This window comes from Bubalus bubalis, chromosome 3, assembly GCF_019923935.1.
Source record: "Bubalus bubalis isolate 160015118507 breed Murrah chromosome 3, NDDB_SH_1, whole genome shotgun sequence".
Classification (NCBI taxonomy): domain Eukaryota; kingdom Metazoa; phylum Chordata; class Mammalia; order Artiodactyla; family Bovidae; genus Bubalus; species Bubalus bubalis.
Genome location: NC_059159.1, coordinates 160,359,316 through 160,379,639, shown reverse-complemented (window position 1 = coordinate 160,379,639; position 20,324 = coordinate 160,359,316). Strand labels below are relative to the sequence as shown.

The window sequence follows — 20,324 nt, the reverse complement described above, 5'->3', positions numbered from 1 at the left end:
AGGTCTTTGACAGGCTCTGGCACAGGGAGAGAAGAGAGGAAGTAGAGAGGTAGAAAGTTCCTAGTGACCAGTGCCCTTATGAGATGCACTGGACTCAGAAGGTGTTTAAAGCTGACTTTATCTGTCATTAATCCCCGAGTGTGCTCTTCAGAGGCTCTGCTGGTGCCTCCCCCGACCACCCCTTTACTTTGTAACCCTCCTGCCCACTTGTTCCTCTGCTATGTGTGTGCCTAGAGGGGAACTCACAGTGAGTGAGCCAGTGCTCCAAACAGATCTTCCTTCCAAAATTGTTCCTTCTCACTTAGCTCTAATTTTATATTTTTTAAGAGAGTCAAGGGCTCAAAAGAAGGGAGCTGGTTTGGGGGAGTTTCATATATAAATTATATGGTGATGTTTCATTGACCTCTGTTGAAACCTTCATTTTAACATCCTATTAAACATAGAAAGATATGGTTTTCTGTGGTTTAAAACAAGCCTACTCATTTTTTTCCAGCCTATTCAACTAAACTATTGTTAAGACTGACTATCAGTAGAACGTAAAATTTTTTGGTGATAGATTGAGTGGCATTCTATAAACTTCATTTTCCTTACCTCTGAAATGGATATAAGGATTAGGGAGATAATGTCTATAAATGTGTACAATATCTGCTTTCAGTACCTTGCACAGAGCAGGAACTTCATGTTTGTTCACCCTTCTTCCCTTGGGGTTTGTAAGTTTTCTCTAGAATCATTTATAAGATTTACGTGACCTTGAACAAGTCACTCAGTCTTTAGGGACCTGTTTCATAGTCTGTAAGATAAAGGGTTGGCATTAGTTATTTTCTAGGGCCCTGATGGTTAAACAAAATCTTTTGAATTCTTACGTTGTTTAATTTCCAAAGGAAAATGCATTTTAATGTCTTTGTTTCTGACTGCAATTATTCTCACTTGAGTTCATGAGTGCGGACTACCCTATTGTTAATTTTGTACAGAGTCCTGTAAACTGAATTGACATTGGATTACTTCCAGGAAAAAAAGAATCACTTTGTACAAATAGGCTTAATTAAAAATCAGATTAAAAATGATCTCTTTCTAGTGAGCCCAAAATAACCTGTCATAACTTTTTTTTTTTTTTAAGACAAGATAAGGAGAAGAAAAGATTTTGGAGTTGATTGTACACAGAGATATTCAGTGAGAGTGAACCATGTTTAAAATCCATTCCACTTAATGTTAAATAAAGCCTTGAGGTTTTCATTATTATTTTATCCCTCATTTCTCCTGTGACCTAGGAGTTAGAGCATAAAGTTCTGGATGGCAATATAGATGAACTGTAAGCTCCCTGAAGGAAGATGTTGCGTCTTACTTTTCATGTATGTCCGGCCTTTAGGCTAGTGCCTTTCCTGACGTAGGTATTTAATAAAATTTGTTGAATACATGTTTGACTGTATCTCACAATGATGCTTTCCCAAATGTCTGTTTAGAAACACATTGATGATCATGAACTGCCGTTTGATTGTCCTGTTAGTATACAGAATGCCAGTCTCTTCATAGTGTTGTTTTCACTAACTTTAAGAGCAGCAGAGGCAGTTGAGGTAAGAGAGAAGCCGTGTGGGAAAGAGCTGGTTGATAATAGGATGAAAAGAGGTCCAGGCTACTCTGCCAGGGTGACCAGTTCATCTTCTGCAAACAGGATTACTGCCAACACCAGGGGACTCAAAGATGTCAGTTCTCCTTCCTGCCCTTGGGAGAAGTTGCAAGCTCCTGGGGCTTTGCAGTTCTACTGTTACCACAGGAAACTTTACCCTTTCCCCCTCAGCAGATCAGGTGGGCGTGATCTGAGGTTGCTGCTCTTTAGTTTTTAAAGTACTCGTGAGGTTTTTCATCACAAAACCTTGTTGTTTATTGTCTTTGTTTCACCCCCCACATCTGCAGCTTCATAGTACAGCAGCTCAGCTGGCAGCAGATCTGTTAAAATACCATGCTGATCATGTGGTTCTAAAAGCATTAAAACTTACTGGAGTAGAAGGAAATTTAGAAGGTTTGGCTGAATATGCCTGCAAACTCTCTGAACAGAAAGAGCGGCTTGTTGAGGTGAGTAATAGGTTGCTTGTTAAAGAAAAGGTAGTTTAATGAGAGCTGTACTGTCATCAGGGAATATTAACACAAATACAGTTTTTGGCTTACTCATAAGAGCGTTTTCTCTCTTGCCTTTGGACTTTTAAAAATATCATGTTTTTCTGTTCTGCTCTTACAAGTTTGGCCTCTAAAAACAATAAAAAGTGCTAGAACCCACAAGGGCACTTCTTTTTTAAAAAAAATTTTATTGGAAGATAATTGCTTTACAGTATTGCACAAATGCACTTCTTAATCTTCTTCCTTATTCCATCAGAGAGGTTAAATCTTGGAGTAGAGCAGTGGAGATACATCTCATGACCTTGTTTGTATCTGAATCTTTTGACTCTCAACAGGAAAAAGAGACAGCACATTCCAATTAGGTTAATTTTAAGAGGGTTTAATAAAGGAGCTGTTTACAGTTGCATGGATAGGATGTGGGGAAACCATGAGAGTACAGGAATTGAGGTGAGTGATAGCAGAGCTGATTCTGCTTCTACGACCGAACTAACATGGGGAGTGAGTGGTTTGGGAAATTGGAAGGGTATGGAGTCCTTCAAGAACCTAGGGACTAAACAGAGACAGCTCCAGGCAACCTCCAGGGAAAGAGCGTGAGAATAAAGACCCTTACCCTCCTCATTCCTGCTGCTCTAGTGCTGGGGCTTCCACAGCCAAACACAGCTGTGGACCACACAGGTCCGTCTCCCAAGAAGGAAGAAGAATGGACGTGGAAGGACAAAGACAACATTCAATACAGTATTTGTTCTCTGAATCTCTCCTGCCCAAATCTTTGTTACGTGTTATTGGTGCTTTGTTTGCCCCTTTTGTTATAATTCCAATTATTGATTGATATTGTAAGACTTCTACTACTGAGAATGTCAGATATCTGCTAGTAAAGAAATGTATATTAGCCCATGTACATATGAAGAATATATACAAACACACACACACATACATATATGTATGAAGTATGTGTTAGCCAACGTGTGCATTAATGCACAGATATGAACCACCTAGCTGCCTTCATGTTATCTGTTAATATTACCCTGCTCACTGAATCTCACATACTAATGGTTAAAAGGAACTTTCAGATGAATTAAACTAGCTTCTTCTCCTTTATTTTTTAATATCTGAAAACTACTAGGGAGCATTCTGTTTGTTTATTTTTGATTGAAGGATAATTGTTTTATTATAATGTGTTGGTCTCTGCCATACATCAACATGAATCAGCCATAGGTATTCCCCTTCCTCTTGAACCTCCGTCCCACCTCCCACCCCATCCCACCCCTCTAGGCTGCCACAGAGTACCAGTTTGAGTTACTAGAGAGCATTCTTAAAATCACTGTAAATACATCTCCTTTTAAAAATAGATTTGATGCTGTTTTGTTTATAAACCAAGAATTATGACCATAGGCAAACTTGCTAATTGTAGGAATCCTGCAGCAAGTCTTTTTAAAAACGTGAAAAAAAATTTTTTTCCCTAATTTTCTGTTTTAAGCCTCAAGATTATTTTTTTCAAGAGTTCAAAATGGATGCATTTTGTTTTCTATGAATTATATCTCAAAAAAGTAGATTTTTAAATTTCTGGATACTGACACAAATATTCTAAGAACTAGAAACACAGGCTACTACTATCAGTAAGGGGTTCAGATAGAAAAAAAGTTCTAAATTGCTTTATTGCAAAATCCTAGTCCTAGTTCTTCATTTAAGTAGCCAGAAACACTGATGCATTCTCTCAATGTTGGTTATTACTACTACTACAACTTTTCATGCTTTTCCACTTAAGTTGAATGTTTTCCAAAGAGGCTCCTCAAACCTCACAAATAGGCTTTTATAGGGCAGCTCCATCTTTCTTCTGGAAGAACTCGAACATGCTGTAAAACTTGCTAAGTTGTGTCCAACTCTTTGCGACCTCATGGACTGCAGCATACCAGGCTTTCCTGTCCTTCACTATCTCCTGGAGTTTGCTCCAACTCATGTCCATTGAGTTGGTGACGCCATCCAACCATCTCATTCTCGACCTCTTTTAGATAATGCTCATAAATGTTACAGAGAAGGCAATGGCACCCCACTCCAGTACTCTTGCCTGGAAAATCCCATGTACGCAGGAGTCTGGTAGGCTGCAGTCCATGGGGTCGCTAAGAGTCAGACACGACTGAGCGACTTAACTTTCACTCTTCACTTTCATGCATTGGAGAAGGAAATGGCAACCCGCTCCAGTGTTCTTGCCTTGAGAATCCCAGGGACGGGGGAGCCTGGTGGGCTACCATCTGTGGGGTTGCACAGAGTCGGACACGACTGAAGCAACTTAGCAGCAGCAGCATAAATGTTAAATGCACTGGACTCTGGGGTGATTTTATGGGTGGAAATCATATTGTTTATTCCGAACAACCTGCCTTTATTTCCCCCAATGCCGTTCCTTTGTTTTTGTTCTCTTAAGTTTTGCCAAGAATTTTATGGCTCTCACTTTGAAGCAGTTTGTAGTGCCTGGCATCAGTACTGGGTCAGGGTAACATTATAGTCATGTTTCTCATCTTGTGTATAACCTTGTTATAGTCCTTCTAAATTTCGGTGTGGAATAAAATTGACTTTTTTCTTAAAGAAGGGAATTTACTTCTATAGTGAACTTCAAGGACGGAATCATGCCCTTTTGTTAGAACTGGATTAACAACCACTGGGCACCATAGTTAGAAGACTGCTGTAATTGGCACATAAACATAATAAATCATAGAAAATAGACTGACATTGAGCAAAATGCCAAGTTGCTGGATCTGCACGAGGGACAGAATTAGATTTCTTCCATTAGTGTTGTTCTGTCTCCAAGGTGAGAATGATATGGTGAGAATGAGAAGGATTTTTAAAATGTGTTATATAACTCTAATTAAACTGCTCATGTATTGATGAATGACTTATTCAGAACAGGTGAGGTGGGATAAATGATGGAAAAAGAAAGACAAATCCTTTGAAAGGAAAATCATCTATAGTATTGACTATACTCTTGAGAGTCCCTTGGACAGCAAGGAGCTCAAACCAGGCAATCCTAAAGGAAATCAACCCTGAATATTCATTGGAAGGACTGATACTGAAGCTCCAATACTTTGGCCACCTCATGCGAAGAGCCAACTTATTGGAAAAGACTCTGATGCTGGGAAAGGTTGAAGGCAGGGGGAGAAGGGGACGACAGAGGATGAGATGTGTTTTGGATAGCATCACTGACTCACTGGACATGAGTTGGAGCAGACTCTGGGAGATGGTGAAGGACAGAGAAGCCTGACATGCTGCAGTCCATGGGGCTGCAAGGAGTCAGATATGACTGACTAACTGAACAACAACAACAACAAATATATGATTTCTTGATTCCTTCTGCATATAGTTGTAATCAAATTCAGCTTTTCCTATTTCACATACAAAATGATCTTGGGAATTGGACTGGGAAGAGAATTTTAATAGGCTTTGACAGGTTGGAGTAATTTTCAACATGGTTTTGAGATAGTGGTTTTCCTTGGCTAATACATATTTTTCAGTATTGTCAATTGAGGTAGAAACCCCAAACATTAGAAAACTGCATACTGGCTGTTTTGTACCAGGAAGGCACATTGACTTCAGTGTACAATGTTAAGATCATGAATTTTGCTAAGTACATTGCAAACACATGTTCTGTTGCAAGGCAGGCAATGAAGAGCAAATTAAAGAATAAACAATACAAATGGATTTCACTAAGAAAAACTGAATAACACCAAGGGCATTTTAAAAAATTACAAAGTTGTGCAACTACTATAACTAGTTTTTGCAATGCTAATATATTAATGAGTCATATTGGTTGTGCTATTTCTTTCTTTCTACTTTTTAAATAATTGAGATTAAATCAAGGAAGCTTGTAATTTACAAATTCAATCTTCTTTTTATTAGTGAAGGCATTTTAAATGCATGAGGAACTAATTTGAGGATGATTGAAATTTTAATTTAATTATTAAAAGTGAACTGTGAACTTCCAGATGTTCAAACTGGTTTTAGAAAAGGCAGAGGAACCAGAGATCAAATTGCCAACATCTGCTGGATCATGGAAAAAGCAAGAGAGTTCCAGAAAAACATCTATTTCTGCTTTATTGACTATGCCAAAACCTTTGACTGTGTGGATCACAATAAACTGTGGAAAATTCTGAAAGAGATGGGAATACCAGACCACCTGACCTCCTCTTGAGAAATCTGTATGCAGGTCAGGAAGCAACAGTTAGAACTGGACATGGAGCAACAGACTGGTTCCAAATAGGAAAAGAAGTCCGTCAAGGCTGTATATTGTCACCCTGCTTATTTAACTTATATGCAGAGTACATCATGAGAAATGCTGGACTGGAAGAAGCACAAGCTGGAATCAAGATTGCTGGGAGAAATACCAATAACCTCAGATATGCAGATGACACCATTCTTGTGGCAGAAAGTGAAGAAGAACTAAAGAGCCTCTTGATGAAAGTGAAAGAGGAGAGTGAAATAGTTGGCTTAAAGCTCAACATTCAGAAAACGAAGATCATGGCATCTGGTTCCATCACTTCATGGGAAATAGATGGGGAAACAGTGGCTGACTTTATTTTTCTGGGCTCCAAAATCACTGCAGACAGTGATTGCAGCCATGAAATTAAAAGACACTTACTCCTTGGAAGGAAAGTTATGACCACCCTAGACAGCATATTGAAAAGCAGAGACATTACTTTGTCAACAAAGGTCCGTCTAGTCAAGGCTATGGTTTTTCCAGTGGTCATGTATAGATGTGAGAGTTGGACTGTGAAGAAAGCTGAGCACTGAAGAATTGATGCTTTTTAAGTGTGGTGTTGGAGAAGACTCTTGAGAGTCCCTTAGACTGCAAGGAGATCCAAGCAGTCCATCCTAAAGGAAATCAGTCCTGAATATTCATTGGAAGGACTGATGCTAAAGCTGAAACTCCAATACTTTGGCCACTGGATGCGAAGAGCTGACTCATTTGAAAAGACCCTGGTGCTGGGAAAGATTGAAGGCAGGTGGAGAAGGGGACGACAGAGGATGAGATGGTTGGACGGCATCACCGACTCGACATGGGTTTGGGTGGGTTCTGGTAGCTGGGGAGTTGGTGATGGACAGGGAGGCCTGGTGTGCTGCAGTTCATGGGGTTGCAAAGAGTTGGACACGACTGAGCAACTGATCTGAACTCTCTTGAATTTTTGGTCAGATCAGAATACTACAGATTTTAAGTGAAGACTGGTGTAGACCAGTCCAGAGTGGTGTAGACCAGAATACATTGATTCAGACTGCATCAGATTGATCTAGACTGGAATGCTGCTGCTGCTGCTGCTAAGTCACTTCAGTCGTGTCTGACCCTGTGCGACCCCATAGATGGCAGCCCACCAGGCTCCCCCGTCCCTCGAATTCTCCAGGCAAGAACACTGGAGTGGGTTGCCATTTCCTTCTCCAATGCATGAAAGTGAAAAGTGAAAGTGAAGTCGCTCAGTCGTGTCCGACTCTTAGCGACCTCATGGACTGCAGCCTACCAGGTTCCTCCGTCCATGGGATTTTCCAGGCAAGAGTAGTGGAGTGGGTTGCCATTGCCTTCTCCAAGACTGGAATAGACTGGTCTAAACTGGAATATACCAGTTCAGACAGAAATAGACTGGATCATCTCAGTTCAGACTGTTAAGCCTCAAGATTTTCAATATTTTTTGCTGATACAGACTCTTTATTCATTGTATCAGTCTGCCTACTCCAGGGTTCTTTCCAGTAAAAGGTGTGCTAATTGACAGAAGTTTGTTATCAGAAAGAATGTGTAGCTTGTGGCAACTGACATAGTTCAGCTAAGAGATCGTGGGTAGGTCCTCCTCTGAACCACGTTTCTTCATGCATAAAATATGCGGGCACTACAAAATCTTTCAGCGTTCCTCCTGGTTCTTTTTTTCTTGGCCGTGCCGTGTGGCATGTGTCCTCACCACAGATTGAACCTGTGCCCTATGCATTGGTAGTATGGAGTGTTAACCACTGGACCACCAGGGAAGTCTCAGGATTTCTCCTGGCTCTTATATTTTGTGACCACCTTACAGTGTTCAGATGGGAAGTAGAAACAATAGTTTATATGCTCAACCCTTATTTGTTCCAGTTTTGCTCCTAGAATCTGTTTGGAATCAGTATAGTATAATTTCATTAATTACAAATTTATTTTTTAGGTTTTAATGTTTTATTTTCTTATAATTTTATTTATATTTAGTTTGGCTGTGCTGGGTTTTCATTGCTGCACGTGAGCTTTTCTCTATGGTGTGCAAGCTTTTCATTTTCTGTGGCTTCTCTTGTTGCAGAGCACAGGCTCTAGGGTGCACGGACTTCAGTAATTACAGTAGGTGGGCTCAGTGGTTGTGGCTCCCGGGCTCTAGAGCACAGGCTCAATGTTTCTGGTGCACAGGCTTAGTTGCTCCACAGCATGTGGGATCTTCCTGGATCAGGGATCAAACCTGTGTCTCCTGCATTGACAGATGGATTTGTTACCGCTGAGCCACCAGGGAAGCCCTGTTTTATTTTCTTTATTAACTATAAAATGATGCTATGTATTGTGAAGAAGGAGAAAGCTGAACTATAAAAATTTTTCTTGTAGACCTGTCGACTGTTGAGACATGTATCTGGGACAGAACCTCTTGAAATAACCTGTCTACACGCAGAGGAGACATTTCAGGTGACTGGCCAGCAGGTATGATGAACAGCAGATCGTTCGTTCTGTATTATGTTTTATCTGAGTGTCATAGCAAAGTGTGCACAAGGAGGACACAAACAGTTCTGTCAGCTACAGGTCATGTCTACTGAGAGAAGTGAGGGTGATGGAACTTGTGTTGATAGGGTGTCGGAACATTCCACTGGATTACCTGGTCATCTGCCAAACTAGAGATCGGCTCATTTAACCGATGCCGTAGTTTATACCTATTTAAATGAAAAGCTGTTTACAGTGTAGGTTGTTATGACATGTTTGCAAACTAAGTTATAATTATGTAACAAGCCATAAAAATACTCACATTTTGAACCCCAAATTCCTAAAGACATAAGGAGATTAAAGAAAAGTAAAAGCGTTTGTTCGGAGAAGGCAATGGCACCCCACTCCAGTACTCTTGCCTGGAAAATCCCATGGACGGAGTCGGACACGACTGAGCGACTTCACTTTCACTTTTCACTTTCACGCATTGGAGAAGGAAATGGCAACCCACTCTGGTGTTCTTGCCTGGAGAATCCCAGGGACGGGGGAGCCTGGTGGGCTGCCGTCTATGGGGTCGCACAGAGTCGGACACAACTAAAACGACTTAGCGGCAGCAGCAGCAGCAAAAGCGTTTGTTACAACATTGCTTATAATAAGATTCAAATAACAATCTTAAATTAGGCAAATAGTATAGTATATTATGACACTAGAATAATAATTATGATAACTAGAATTAGCAGCATCAAAAGTTGTTTTATTAAAATGTTAGGTAACAAAAGCAGGATACAAATTTGTTTATATGCTATAATTGCTACATATAAAATCTATATATATATATGAAAATGACTGTAGGATTGTACAGAAATGAATGTTCTACTTGTTAGGGAGAATTGTGAGTAATTTTTTTCTGAATTCTCTATAATGTTACTTTGTTTTTATAATTTTTAAAAGCATTTAAAAAATGGATATCCCATTTAAAAATGTCACTGTCAAGTTAAGGGAAAACCTGAGGGACAGACCTTCTCCTTATTTAGGTCTAAGCTCAAACATACAATTTACCAAGTGTTCTTATTTATCATGGCGGTCAAAAGGACTTATTCCTTTTTTTGCATTATCGGATGACAGATATTGAGCCCCTGAATATGTAGTTGAGAACAGCAAAAGCATCTTGGTATGTGCAGGCTCTCAGAGTCATGCTGGATGGATGTTTATGCTCCCCGGTAGAGGAAGTGTCAAAGGCTTGGAAGCAGAAACTATATGAGTGACCATCCCCAGTGACCATCTGCTGAGCATTTTGTTAAAACCAGAGGATCTCTGTTTATTGGGGGAAACCAAGGTTTCAAGATTTACTTGTCCATTTGGGAGTCATACTACTTGCTTTGGCTGTAAATGTATTTCAGTAGAACTAAAGTTCGGATCTCCTGTGATATACAGTCAGCACTTGTAGTCCTCCGTCTCTACCAGCTCTGTGGTTGTAATTCTCTGCTTACTGTTTTTGTGGCAGCAGGTATATTAGGAAAAGCTTATTTTCTTCCCCAGGATGGTGATAGATAGAGGCTGTTGCCAGTTTCTACAACTTGAAAGGCTTTTCCTATTCCCTTAGCCTCAGCTTTTATTCCTGGTCTTACCTATCTCTCAAAGGGGTAATTTAAGAAAATAGAGCACACCTCTAGGATAATTTATAGTATTTCTGGACATCTCTGCAGCAGTGTCGGTTTTGTATTTCGTCTGCAGTGTCCCGTCATACCCAAGGCACGGCTGAACAGTTGGCACCCTGTACAGTGGCTCCCAGTTGAGAAGCCCTCACTGCTGTGTCCAGCTTCCTGTCCGCTGGCGGGCCACGCACCCACCTTCCCCGAAGATGGGGAGCCTTGTTCTCCTCGTAAAGCTGCCACCTGCTTGTCAAGCCTGTGCCTGTGGGACTGTGCCCACCCAGCAGGAGCACCTAGGTCTAATTCTCTGGAAGGCAGCTCTGACCATATCGGTTCCTTTTTTTAATTGAAGTATAGTTGATTGACAATGTTGTGTTAGTTAGTGTACAGCAAAGTGGTTCAGTTTTATGTCTTTTTCTTTTCCATTACATATTACATACATATTCTTTTCCATTACATATCCATTTCTGAAGGCTCTTCAGTGACTCCCTGTCTCCCTCAGGGTAAAGCCTATCCTACTGTGTGCATTTCTGCATCACAAAATCATTGGTGACCTTCCTTTTCTCCATGTTAGTCCAGTCTACACTGGCCTGCTTGGCTCTGTTAGAATATATAGCAATATCTCACCTCAGGTGCCTTTGCCCAGGCTACCTTGTGATTCCCTCACCTTTTTCAGTTCTTCATGTACATGCCGCCTTTGCCAGTGACCACCTAGCTTAAAATACTGGGACTACCTAATACCGTCCATCCTGCTTGCCCTTTGTTTTTATACTTACCATTTATCATCTTTGAAGATATTTCATGATTTGCTTGCAAATTTTTAATCCTCTGTCTCCCCATATTATAATATGAGCCCCATGAGAGAGGAACACTGATCTGTTTCATTCACAACTGTTTTCACAACACCTGGAACATGGGTCCAGTGCCCATGAAGAGCCATATATAAGTTACTTGGTATCTTTGAGTCTCAGTTTCTCCAGCTGTAAAATCAGAATAATACTTATTTGAAAAGGATAGTATTTTGTTTCTGTGTTGGAGGATTAATACTCATGCATATCAAGCACAGTACCTCAAGGGTGTATCTGCCAGCACTTGTAGGTGTACGCATGTGTTCCTGCTGCTGCTACCATCGTCATTCCTGCCAGTGCTAATACCACTGCTTGTGTATAATAATGCCTACTATTTATCTGTGGATAAGCTTGTAAGGAACAGTAAGTTTTATTCTTCTGTGCATGTCTATATGGCCCAACATGGGACTTACGTGTGGAAATTGCTTTGTATTAATAGTTGTGTCACGGAGTTGATTTTAAGTTTGGTTTCCAGTATGATTCTGAGAGGTAAGATTTTGAAGTTTAAACCTGCGTATTGTTTCTTTAGATAATTTCTGCTGCTGAAACTTTGACATTGCATCCATCTAGTAAAATTGCTAAAGAAAATCTAGATGTATTCTGCGAAGCCTGGGAATCCCAAATTAGTGACATGTCAACACTGCTGAGAGAAATCAATGATGTGTTTGAAGGAAGACGAGGTGAGAAACTGTCCATATATTGAAATATATTCATATTTTAATGTAACTTAATTTTTAATGTCAAAAATGTCAGATGCCAAATGAATAACTTTTATAACCCAACTGGATTATTTTTATAATAAAGTGTCTTACACAAAACATAGTAAAAATATTACTTGTCCTTCTATGTAGTATCAAAGCAGTAAAATTTGTTGTACAACAGTATAGGGGATTCTTTTGAATTAATATTAACACTGTAGCTTTCTTATTGAAATTAAGTCATTTTTATATTTCTTATAAATTGTTTTTTAGTTTTAGTACAGAAGCTCTTCTGTAGTACAGTAATTCTCTGATATAATTCTACTAACTTCATAATGAAATGAATGTAGTTATTTGATTTTCAAATTGCTTTCCTTCCACTTGGATGGAATCTCTTTCCTTGATGACTACATAATCTTGGAATATTTCGTTTGATGGGTAAGTTCACTGGTATTTCTACAACGTGTAGAATAGCACCATACAATGTACAGAGGCATAATTTTTACTCTTTATTTTACTATCAACTTGGATTTTTATTTCCCATTGTACTGTGTGTCCAGTTGTTTATGTGTTTTTGTGTTTTTTTTTTTCCTTCTTAATGGCTTCCGTTAGTGTCAGCATGCTTGTTTAAAATGTCATTTAAAGTCAAAAGTCAAAATAACATCAAATTACATGTTTTACTGAATATGAACGTCTAAACATATCATGTTTTTTAAAATACCCATCTAGGATAATTATTGATTTAAAAGTCAGAGAATAGTAGAATTTGTAGATATAATTTATAAAATGTAATAAATGCTTACCACACTTCTGCATTTAAAAATCAATAGCTAGTCTGAATGGCACATTATTTTGATACTTTGATAAAGTATTGAATGGGTCTTTATGTGAGGCGAGTTTTGTATACTAAAAGGTAAATTGATTATAACTGACCCATATTTAAAGAAAATGATCATTTAACCATAAGACTTCTGTAAGAAATGAAGAGAAGCTTCCCAGGCTTTCTTAAGGTTTGGGTAACCTGTCCCCAGGATTTTCTTAACTTCCTAAATGCTGAACAGAAATTCCTCTTTAGGTAGGGAACTGCTGCCTTTGATTAATGGGACACCCATTCTTTAACTGGTAGTATCTTGCTGTTCAGAGGCATCCTTACTTATATGCGGTGAATTGAGTCAGAGTTGCTTAATTTCTTGCACTGCCTTTTTTCCCCCCCGACTGTTATCATGAAGCTCATAAATATAGCTCTTCCTCCAAAGAAGTCCCACTCTGAGTTAGCTGTCGTTGATGAGCCGAGCCAATGTAACAGAGCTGCTCTTCCTATTCTGTATGATTATTTGAACAAACCTGCCTGTTACCTCGCACCTGCCCCCTGCGAAGGACAGAGTAGGTCCTTCAGATTCTGGTTTCTCTTTGCTGCTGTTATAACTCATAACTGTGATTGGAAAGCCTCTACTCTATTTTAGCTGTGTAAGTTCTGCTCTGCAAATTTTGACTCCCCTGACTGGGAAACTAAACATATATTTGCAAGTATCAGTTAGCCAACCAATTAAGTAGCAACAACATGCTAAGCAGTGAAAAAGAGCCTTTAGTGTTTGCATATCTGAAGTCAGTCTGAGAGCTAGGTGGTTGTCCCCTTACCAAGAGACCCTTAGATTTCATAATAGGGCCTCCTGGGACTGTGTCAGGAATTCAAAAATCAATCTTTGTCTTCCTGCCTCTCTGCCTTCATCCAATTCTGTCTTTAGGGAGGCCATGATCCCCCTTTGTATGAGAAGGGACCAGATCAAAAAGACTCCACCTTTCCTTAGTGATGAGTGTGTATCCACATTTAGAATTTGAGATTATTTTAGACAAAAGTCAAGTTCATTCTGACCTAATTGAGGTCCACTTTCAATATCCAGAGCTTTTCTGCATCTCCAAAACAAAGTAATCACCCAAGGACAGGAAAGCCTTATTATTTCACTGAAGATATGCTCTAATATTCTGTATTAGAAGTTCTTATAATTAGTTTTGGTCCTGAAAGGGACTTTACATGGCATGATCAATCAGAAAAAAAATTTATGTTCTCAGTGGTAGGACTGGGGTATTGCAGAATTTGGATTAGATCAAGCCCAGTTATCCTCAAACTGTCTCTTACCTCTACACTCATCGAATCCTACCAATCTTACTTGTAAAATTCTTCTTAAATCAGTCCTCTTGTCTTCATTTTTGCGTCCCTGGTGGCTCAGACGGTAAAGCGTCTGCCTGCAATGTGGGAGACCCGGGTTTGATTCCTGGGTCAGGAAGATCCCCTGGAGAAGGAAATGGCAATCCACTCCAGCACTCTTGCCTGGAAAATCCCATGGACGGAGGAGCCTGATAGGCTACAGTCCACGGGGTCGCAAAGAGTTGGACACGACTTCACTTTCACTTTCACTATCTTCATTTCTATTAACATCATCTTTTGTCTGGCTGGATCACTCCCTTATTCCCAACTCATACACCCCCCCCAAGTAAGTTCGTATTCATCCATAAGCAAGCTCCTCTTCCTGATCACCCCACTTCAGTGAACAGCATCTCATACGTCCAGTCTGCCAAGTGACAAAGTAAGTGCAGAGCCATGGAACCTGGTACATCCCTATAAACTACAGGCTAGGCAGATTAACTTCAAGGTGGTTCAACTACAGCAAAGGAATATTAGAGCATATCTTCACTGAAATAATGAGGCTTTCCTGTCCTTGGGTGATTAACCTTGTTTTGGAGATGCAGAAAAGCTCTGGATATTGAAAGTGGACCTCAGTTAAGTTGTTATGAAAAATCATTCTGCATCCTCATAAGATGAGAGGGCCTTTGGAACTTAATTCTGGACTTAATTTATCTAGAGGTGTAAACTCAGAAGTAAGGATGGCACAAATGTCATCTTGATGTAGGGAGTATTAAACATAAATTGTGAAGACAGGGCTTCAGAAACAATTTTATAAATCAAAATCTGTGCCAAATATATATTTTTTTTAAGTTCACAAACCAAATTAAAATCTTATTCCTCAGTCATATGTAATTACTAGACTAAATTGTCAAAACTAATGTACTAACATTTTATTTAATAATATTTTAAAAATTAAATGTGAGTAGTGGGAAATTTGTTTTAAGTTATATTATGTTATTTGCAGGAGAGAAGTATGGCTACCTTTCACTTCCAAAGCCAGTGGTAAGTAGAAGACCTTTGTCCACTTGAGAATATTTTTATTCAGAATTCAAATTATGCTCTCATTGCCTGTTGCTACTCTCCGCAACCTCCAATAATTGACATTACAAAAAAAGCTAGGATATGAAATGTGGGCTGTTCAGAATTGTTATTCTGAGTGGTAGTCTAGATGGAGCCCATAGTCTGGTTATTTGTGTTTGGTTTGGGGGTTGAGCGAATAGGTGATGGATAATCTGAAGTCAGGGTTTTTGTTTGTTTGTTTTTCATAGCTTGGGTCTAATTCACAAGATCATGTTGGAACCATTTTATGCAGACTGAGAACTTTCTGAATGCTTTCTACCTTGATGAAAATAAGCCATTTTGTTTGTTTTTAGACACGTGAAGTGTTGTGTTTTTTTTTTTTTTTGGCTGCTTTTTTTTGTTTGTTTTGGCTTTATATGACTAAAACTGATGCATCTGACTGCATTATAAAATAATGCCCACTAGATGGCAAGCTTGGTTATATTATTAGGATGGTTTCTGTACCTTTTCAGGCAATTCCCTTTCAGTCTTCATATAAACACTTTAATAATAATAATTTGTAAAATCAGAAATAAAAACAATGGAAACACAACTAAATTGAATAAAGGTAGAGTGTAAAATTCCAAATAAAATAAAACCTAAAAACTTCTAGGGTATTCTTAACTTTCTTAAACACTTTTATCAATTGCTTTATAGTCCACTAGACTAAGGAAGAAAATACAGATGATGTAATTATACATGGAGCCAAGGAAATCATTGATCATCTCTGCTTATTTTCTAATGAACCCAAGAAGCAGTGTGTGTGTGTGTGTGTGTGTGTAACTTTATGGACACTGTATTTCTTTTCTGTCCTTTACCTCCTCCCATATTTTTTATGGTACACAACAAATATAAACTGTGGGATAGAAAAAAAGGAAAAAGTTGCAGTTGTTCTGTTCTGCAGTTAAAGTGGTGACAGAATAGCTGGTCAGAAGTAGTAAGTCATGGTGATAATAAGGGCAACAAGAACAGAGAGCCCACGTACACTTCAGAGTCACCTTCTTAAGCTGAGCAGACACATGCGTGTTTTATCATAACTTGCACTTTGTGTCTGTGTGTGTGAATATATACTCTGTGGTGGGGGTTGGGGGGGGCAGTGTGTGTGTGTGTGTGTGTGTGTGTGATTTAAATAAATGTTTCCTTTTAAAAGTAAAGGGCTCCCTGGTCTCCTGGCCCCTTTGTCTCTACTAGCCCAGCTGTTCCGGAACTGCTGCCCCAGCTAGGGGAGTTCCCACCAGATCTCAGAATGCAGGGAATACCCCACTTGGGCTGCCATCTCAAGAGAACTTCTGAATATATTTTTCAAAGAAACATTGCTATAGGTAGTGGTTGTTACAAGTAAGCAATCATCTGTGGGCCAGCCTGGTAACCAAACTGGTGTACCATGTTTTCTCCTGCCCTAGAGGTAATATACTCTTGAGTTTTAAATAGCCTACATAGAAACTAACTTGCTGTTTCAAAGCTAGGGGCCATAAAAGCATGCTGGTTCAAATAGTAAATCCTAAATTCTAAGTATAATTACCTATATAACCTGGGATATAGGATTAGGAATCTGGATGTAAGTGAAACCAGGAGGCTGAAATTTATCCCTCAAAAGGGCAAACTGGTTAAAGGAAATGAATTCCAGCATCTTAACATTTGGAAGATACTGAAAGCTGCCATGTAGCGGTTAATATTATTTCATCATTTCTTAAGAATAATTTAGTGGAGGGGCCAAGGAGGTTTGGGTGTGTAGTAATTGGTCTGTGGGAAGACTGCGGAAGTCTTTAAGAGTCTGAAACACAGATGCTTTCCCTAGCCCCAGATTTCTGACTACCTACCTGTTCAAAGCTGAAGCCACATATTTGGGTATTTGCCATTACAGTGGACCCTTGAACGACATGGGTTTGAACTTTGAGGTCCACTTATTAGTGAATTTTTTTCAATAGTGCATACTACAGTGCTACACCATCTGAGGTTGGTTGAATCCACAGGCGCAAAACCATAGATACGGGGGAGCTATGGATATGGAGGGTGGACTCTTGGTAAGTTATATGGAGGTTTTTGGCTAAGGTGAGGGTCAGCGCCCTTAACCCCCACGTTGTTCAAGGGTCAGCCACAATTGTTTTTACTTAAACAGTTTAATATAGTTTAAGTATGAACTGAAAAAATTTTTGTTAAAATTTTGTTACGCTTTCTGTTACTATTGCATGTCTTTACAATTAACTGTACCGATTTTTAAGATGCTCTAATATTTTTTATTGTCACAGAAGAATAGTGCAAACCTGAGATCATTAAAGCCTGACTCTGAGGTAAGATCTTCTCTTTTGCAATAGTCTTACTTCCAGTCTTACTTTTCATGGTTAATGACTACATCGTTGTGATTAAAATGTATGTTTTGTAGGAGCAAGCCAAGATAGCAAAGCTTGGACTCAAGCTGGGTTTGCTCACTTCTGATGCCAACTGCGAGATTGAGAAGTGGGAGGATCAGGAGAATGAGATGGTTCTATATGGACGGAACATGTCCAGTATGGCCTATTCTCTGTATTTATTTACTAGGTAAATGTAGTTACATTACCTTTTAAAATGAATTTAATGATATCTGGTATCAAGAAAAAGTGCTATGTTATGTCATTGATAGATTAAAGTTGGTTTCAAATATATGTAAAAAGACTGTATAAGTAGTAGTTCTTACTACAGTTCAGTGAATGCAGCAAGAAGACATTCATTTAATGAGGATTTAGACTTCAATGAGATCCTCTTCCAGGTTTGTGTCCCATTCCTTGCATAGTTCTGAAATAATTTTGCTTCCTGCTTTTTCGTCATCCCACATATCAGTGTCTCCCCCAGGCTGCATCAGTAAGTTTTAAACGACATGCCTTTGAAATCTTTATGCAGTGACTGCTTATACACAGGTCAAGGAATAGAGCCATGAGGTCTGCCAAGTCAGTAGGGTGCCACACCTCCATGGGTCAGCATTCATTATGTAGCAGAGTTTCCCTAACTTTACATATATCTGAGCTACATTCTGTCTTTTCTTATAATAATGGACGATTATACATATGGCATAGTATCTCAGTGTTGTTAAAACTTAATCAGTTATGCACTCAATAACCTGTTCTAGAATTTTCTCGAGGAATGACCTCAAACTTTTCACTCATTTTCTGATATGTATCTTACCCATTTTTCAAAACTGGAGAATACTTGATATCTTCAGTGTTGTGGCTTCTCTTCTACTCATTTTGACTTTGAAATTATAATCAGCAGTGGGCCACACCTGCCGGTTGTTTCTGTATTCTGGAATGTAATCCGTTTGGTCTGAAGCTCAGCTAAACTAATTGGGATCTCTACCACTGTGTGAGCTTTCAGTTCAGTTCAGTCGCTCAGTCGTGTCCGACTCTTTGCGACCCCATGAATCGCAGCACGCCAGGCCTCCCTGTTCATCACCAACTCCCGGAGTTCACTCAGACTCACGTCCATCGAGTCAGTGATGCCATCTAGCCATCTCATCCTCTGTTGTCCCCTTCTCCTCCTGCCCCCAATCCTTCCCAGCATCAGAGTCTTTTCCAATGAGTCAACCCTTCTCATGAGGTGGCCAAAGTACTGGAGTTTCAGCTTTAGCATCAGTCCTTCCAAAGAAATTGGGGCTCAATAAAGAGCCCCTTTTTCTTCACCCAAATTCAGAATTAACTGAAAAATAAGCAAAAGAATAGGCAGATGGGGGCCAGTGGCATTTATAAAGCTGATACTGAATAGTGTATATAGCCATAGGCAAATAGATTTTTAAAAATAGTACCTAGAATTAAGAAATCTTACCCCCTAGGGGCAGAATGTATCTCTTAAAACACTTGAAAGACCAGATATATTCCAAGGGTACCTTTACTACCAAGAGAAAAAGGAAAAAGGAAAGGGCTACCATGTGCAATTTATTTTCGCAGAGTCAGCAAAAAGACTGAAAATAAAAATCCATAAACGTCCACCCTCTTCTGAGGGGTGAGATAAGTGAGAGTGCAGAGAGCGAGGGAGGCTGTGCTAGTGAAGGTTTCTTCATATGGAAGGAAGGTGAGGAGTGAGGAAGAAACCGTCATTCTTGTCCTCATGATGTCTTTTACCTTTTCAAGAGAAATGATTCTTCCAGAGGGTAAAGGAGAAATGCTAAGAGTTGAGTAATTTTGCCTCTGGTCAGCAGTCATTTGTTAATATCTTTCCATATTTTCCATCATTGGAGACCTTTTTGTCCCCCAGGTTTCCTTCCTTTGTTCTTAATTCTTAGCAACCTTCTCCCAGAATTGAATTTTCTCAAACTAGTTTTGACCTCCTTTTTTTAGTTTATATCACTTAAAAATCCGATGAGTCAAGTGTGCAAAAGAAAGTAAAATAGAATTTGTTTACCTACACTCAACATGTGGTTAACTGAAATGTGAAGATTAACTGAAAAAAACAGAAATCTTTGTGTTGGAATCATGCTAGTTATCTCAGGGGGATAAAAATCAGATGAAAAAATTTTTTTGACTGCTAAAAACTGAAAAAATAAATTTTCGCTTACCAAATGTAGTTTGGTATATAAAATGAAAATGTTAGCTACTCAGTCATGTCCAACTTTTTGTGACCCTCCCTGGTCTGTAACCCACCAGGCTCCTCTGTCCATGGAATTCTCCAGGCAATAATACTGGAGTGGGTTGCCATTGCCTTCTCCAGGACATATTCCTGACTCAAGGATTGAACCCAGGTCTCCTGCTTTGCAGGCAGATTCTTTACCATCTGAGCTACCAGGGACACCCTTGGTATATAAAATATTCCCAAATAAAGGATTCCTCAGTAGAAATTTTTTTTTTAAGTTTGTGACTGTCCCTTTTATTTCTTGTTTCTTATCTCAGGGTATTTCAGGATTGTATGGTCAGCAGTTTTTGTTTCTGAGTCAGACTAGTGGATCTTGGCAAGGGATGACATGCGGCCCACAGAGACTAGGAAGCATGAAAGGCTCTATTGTGAAGAGAAGGCGTAACTAAAGCTCTGTGGAGGGGGGCTTGTTCCTGGGGTATGGTTATTGGATAGGAACCACTGACATTCAGGAAAATAAAATGGATTTTCTGTAATGTCTAACACCTTGTGTCA

The 20,324-nt window shown here is 39.3% G+C and overlaps 1 protein-coding gene across 1 annotated transcript in view; it reads left to right on the top strand.

The window, feature by feature from the left end:
* CTNNAL1 (catenin alpha like 1) overlaps positions 1-20,324 on the top strand; it is a 57,151-nt gene that overhangs the window by 30,786 nt on the left and 6,041 nt on the right. Inside the window, exons 9-14 of the mRNA XM_025282191.3 lie at positions 1,912-2,070; positions 8,699-8,791; positions 11,818-11,968; positions 15,136-15,173; positions 17,480-17,521; positions 17,614-17,768. Of these exons, the coding sequence (XP_025137976.3) occupies positions 1,912-2,070; positions 8,699-8,791; positions 11,818-11,968; positions 15,136-15,173; positions 17,480-17,521; positions 17,614-17,768 (638 nt within the window). The remainder of the gene's footprint in view (positions 1-1,911; positions 2,071-8,698; positions 8,792-11,817; positions 11,969-15,135; positions 15,174-17,479; positions 17,522-17,613; positions 17,769-20,324) is intronic.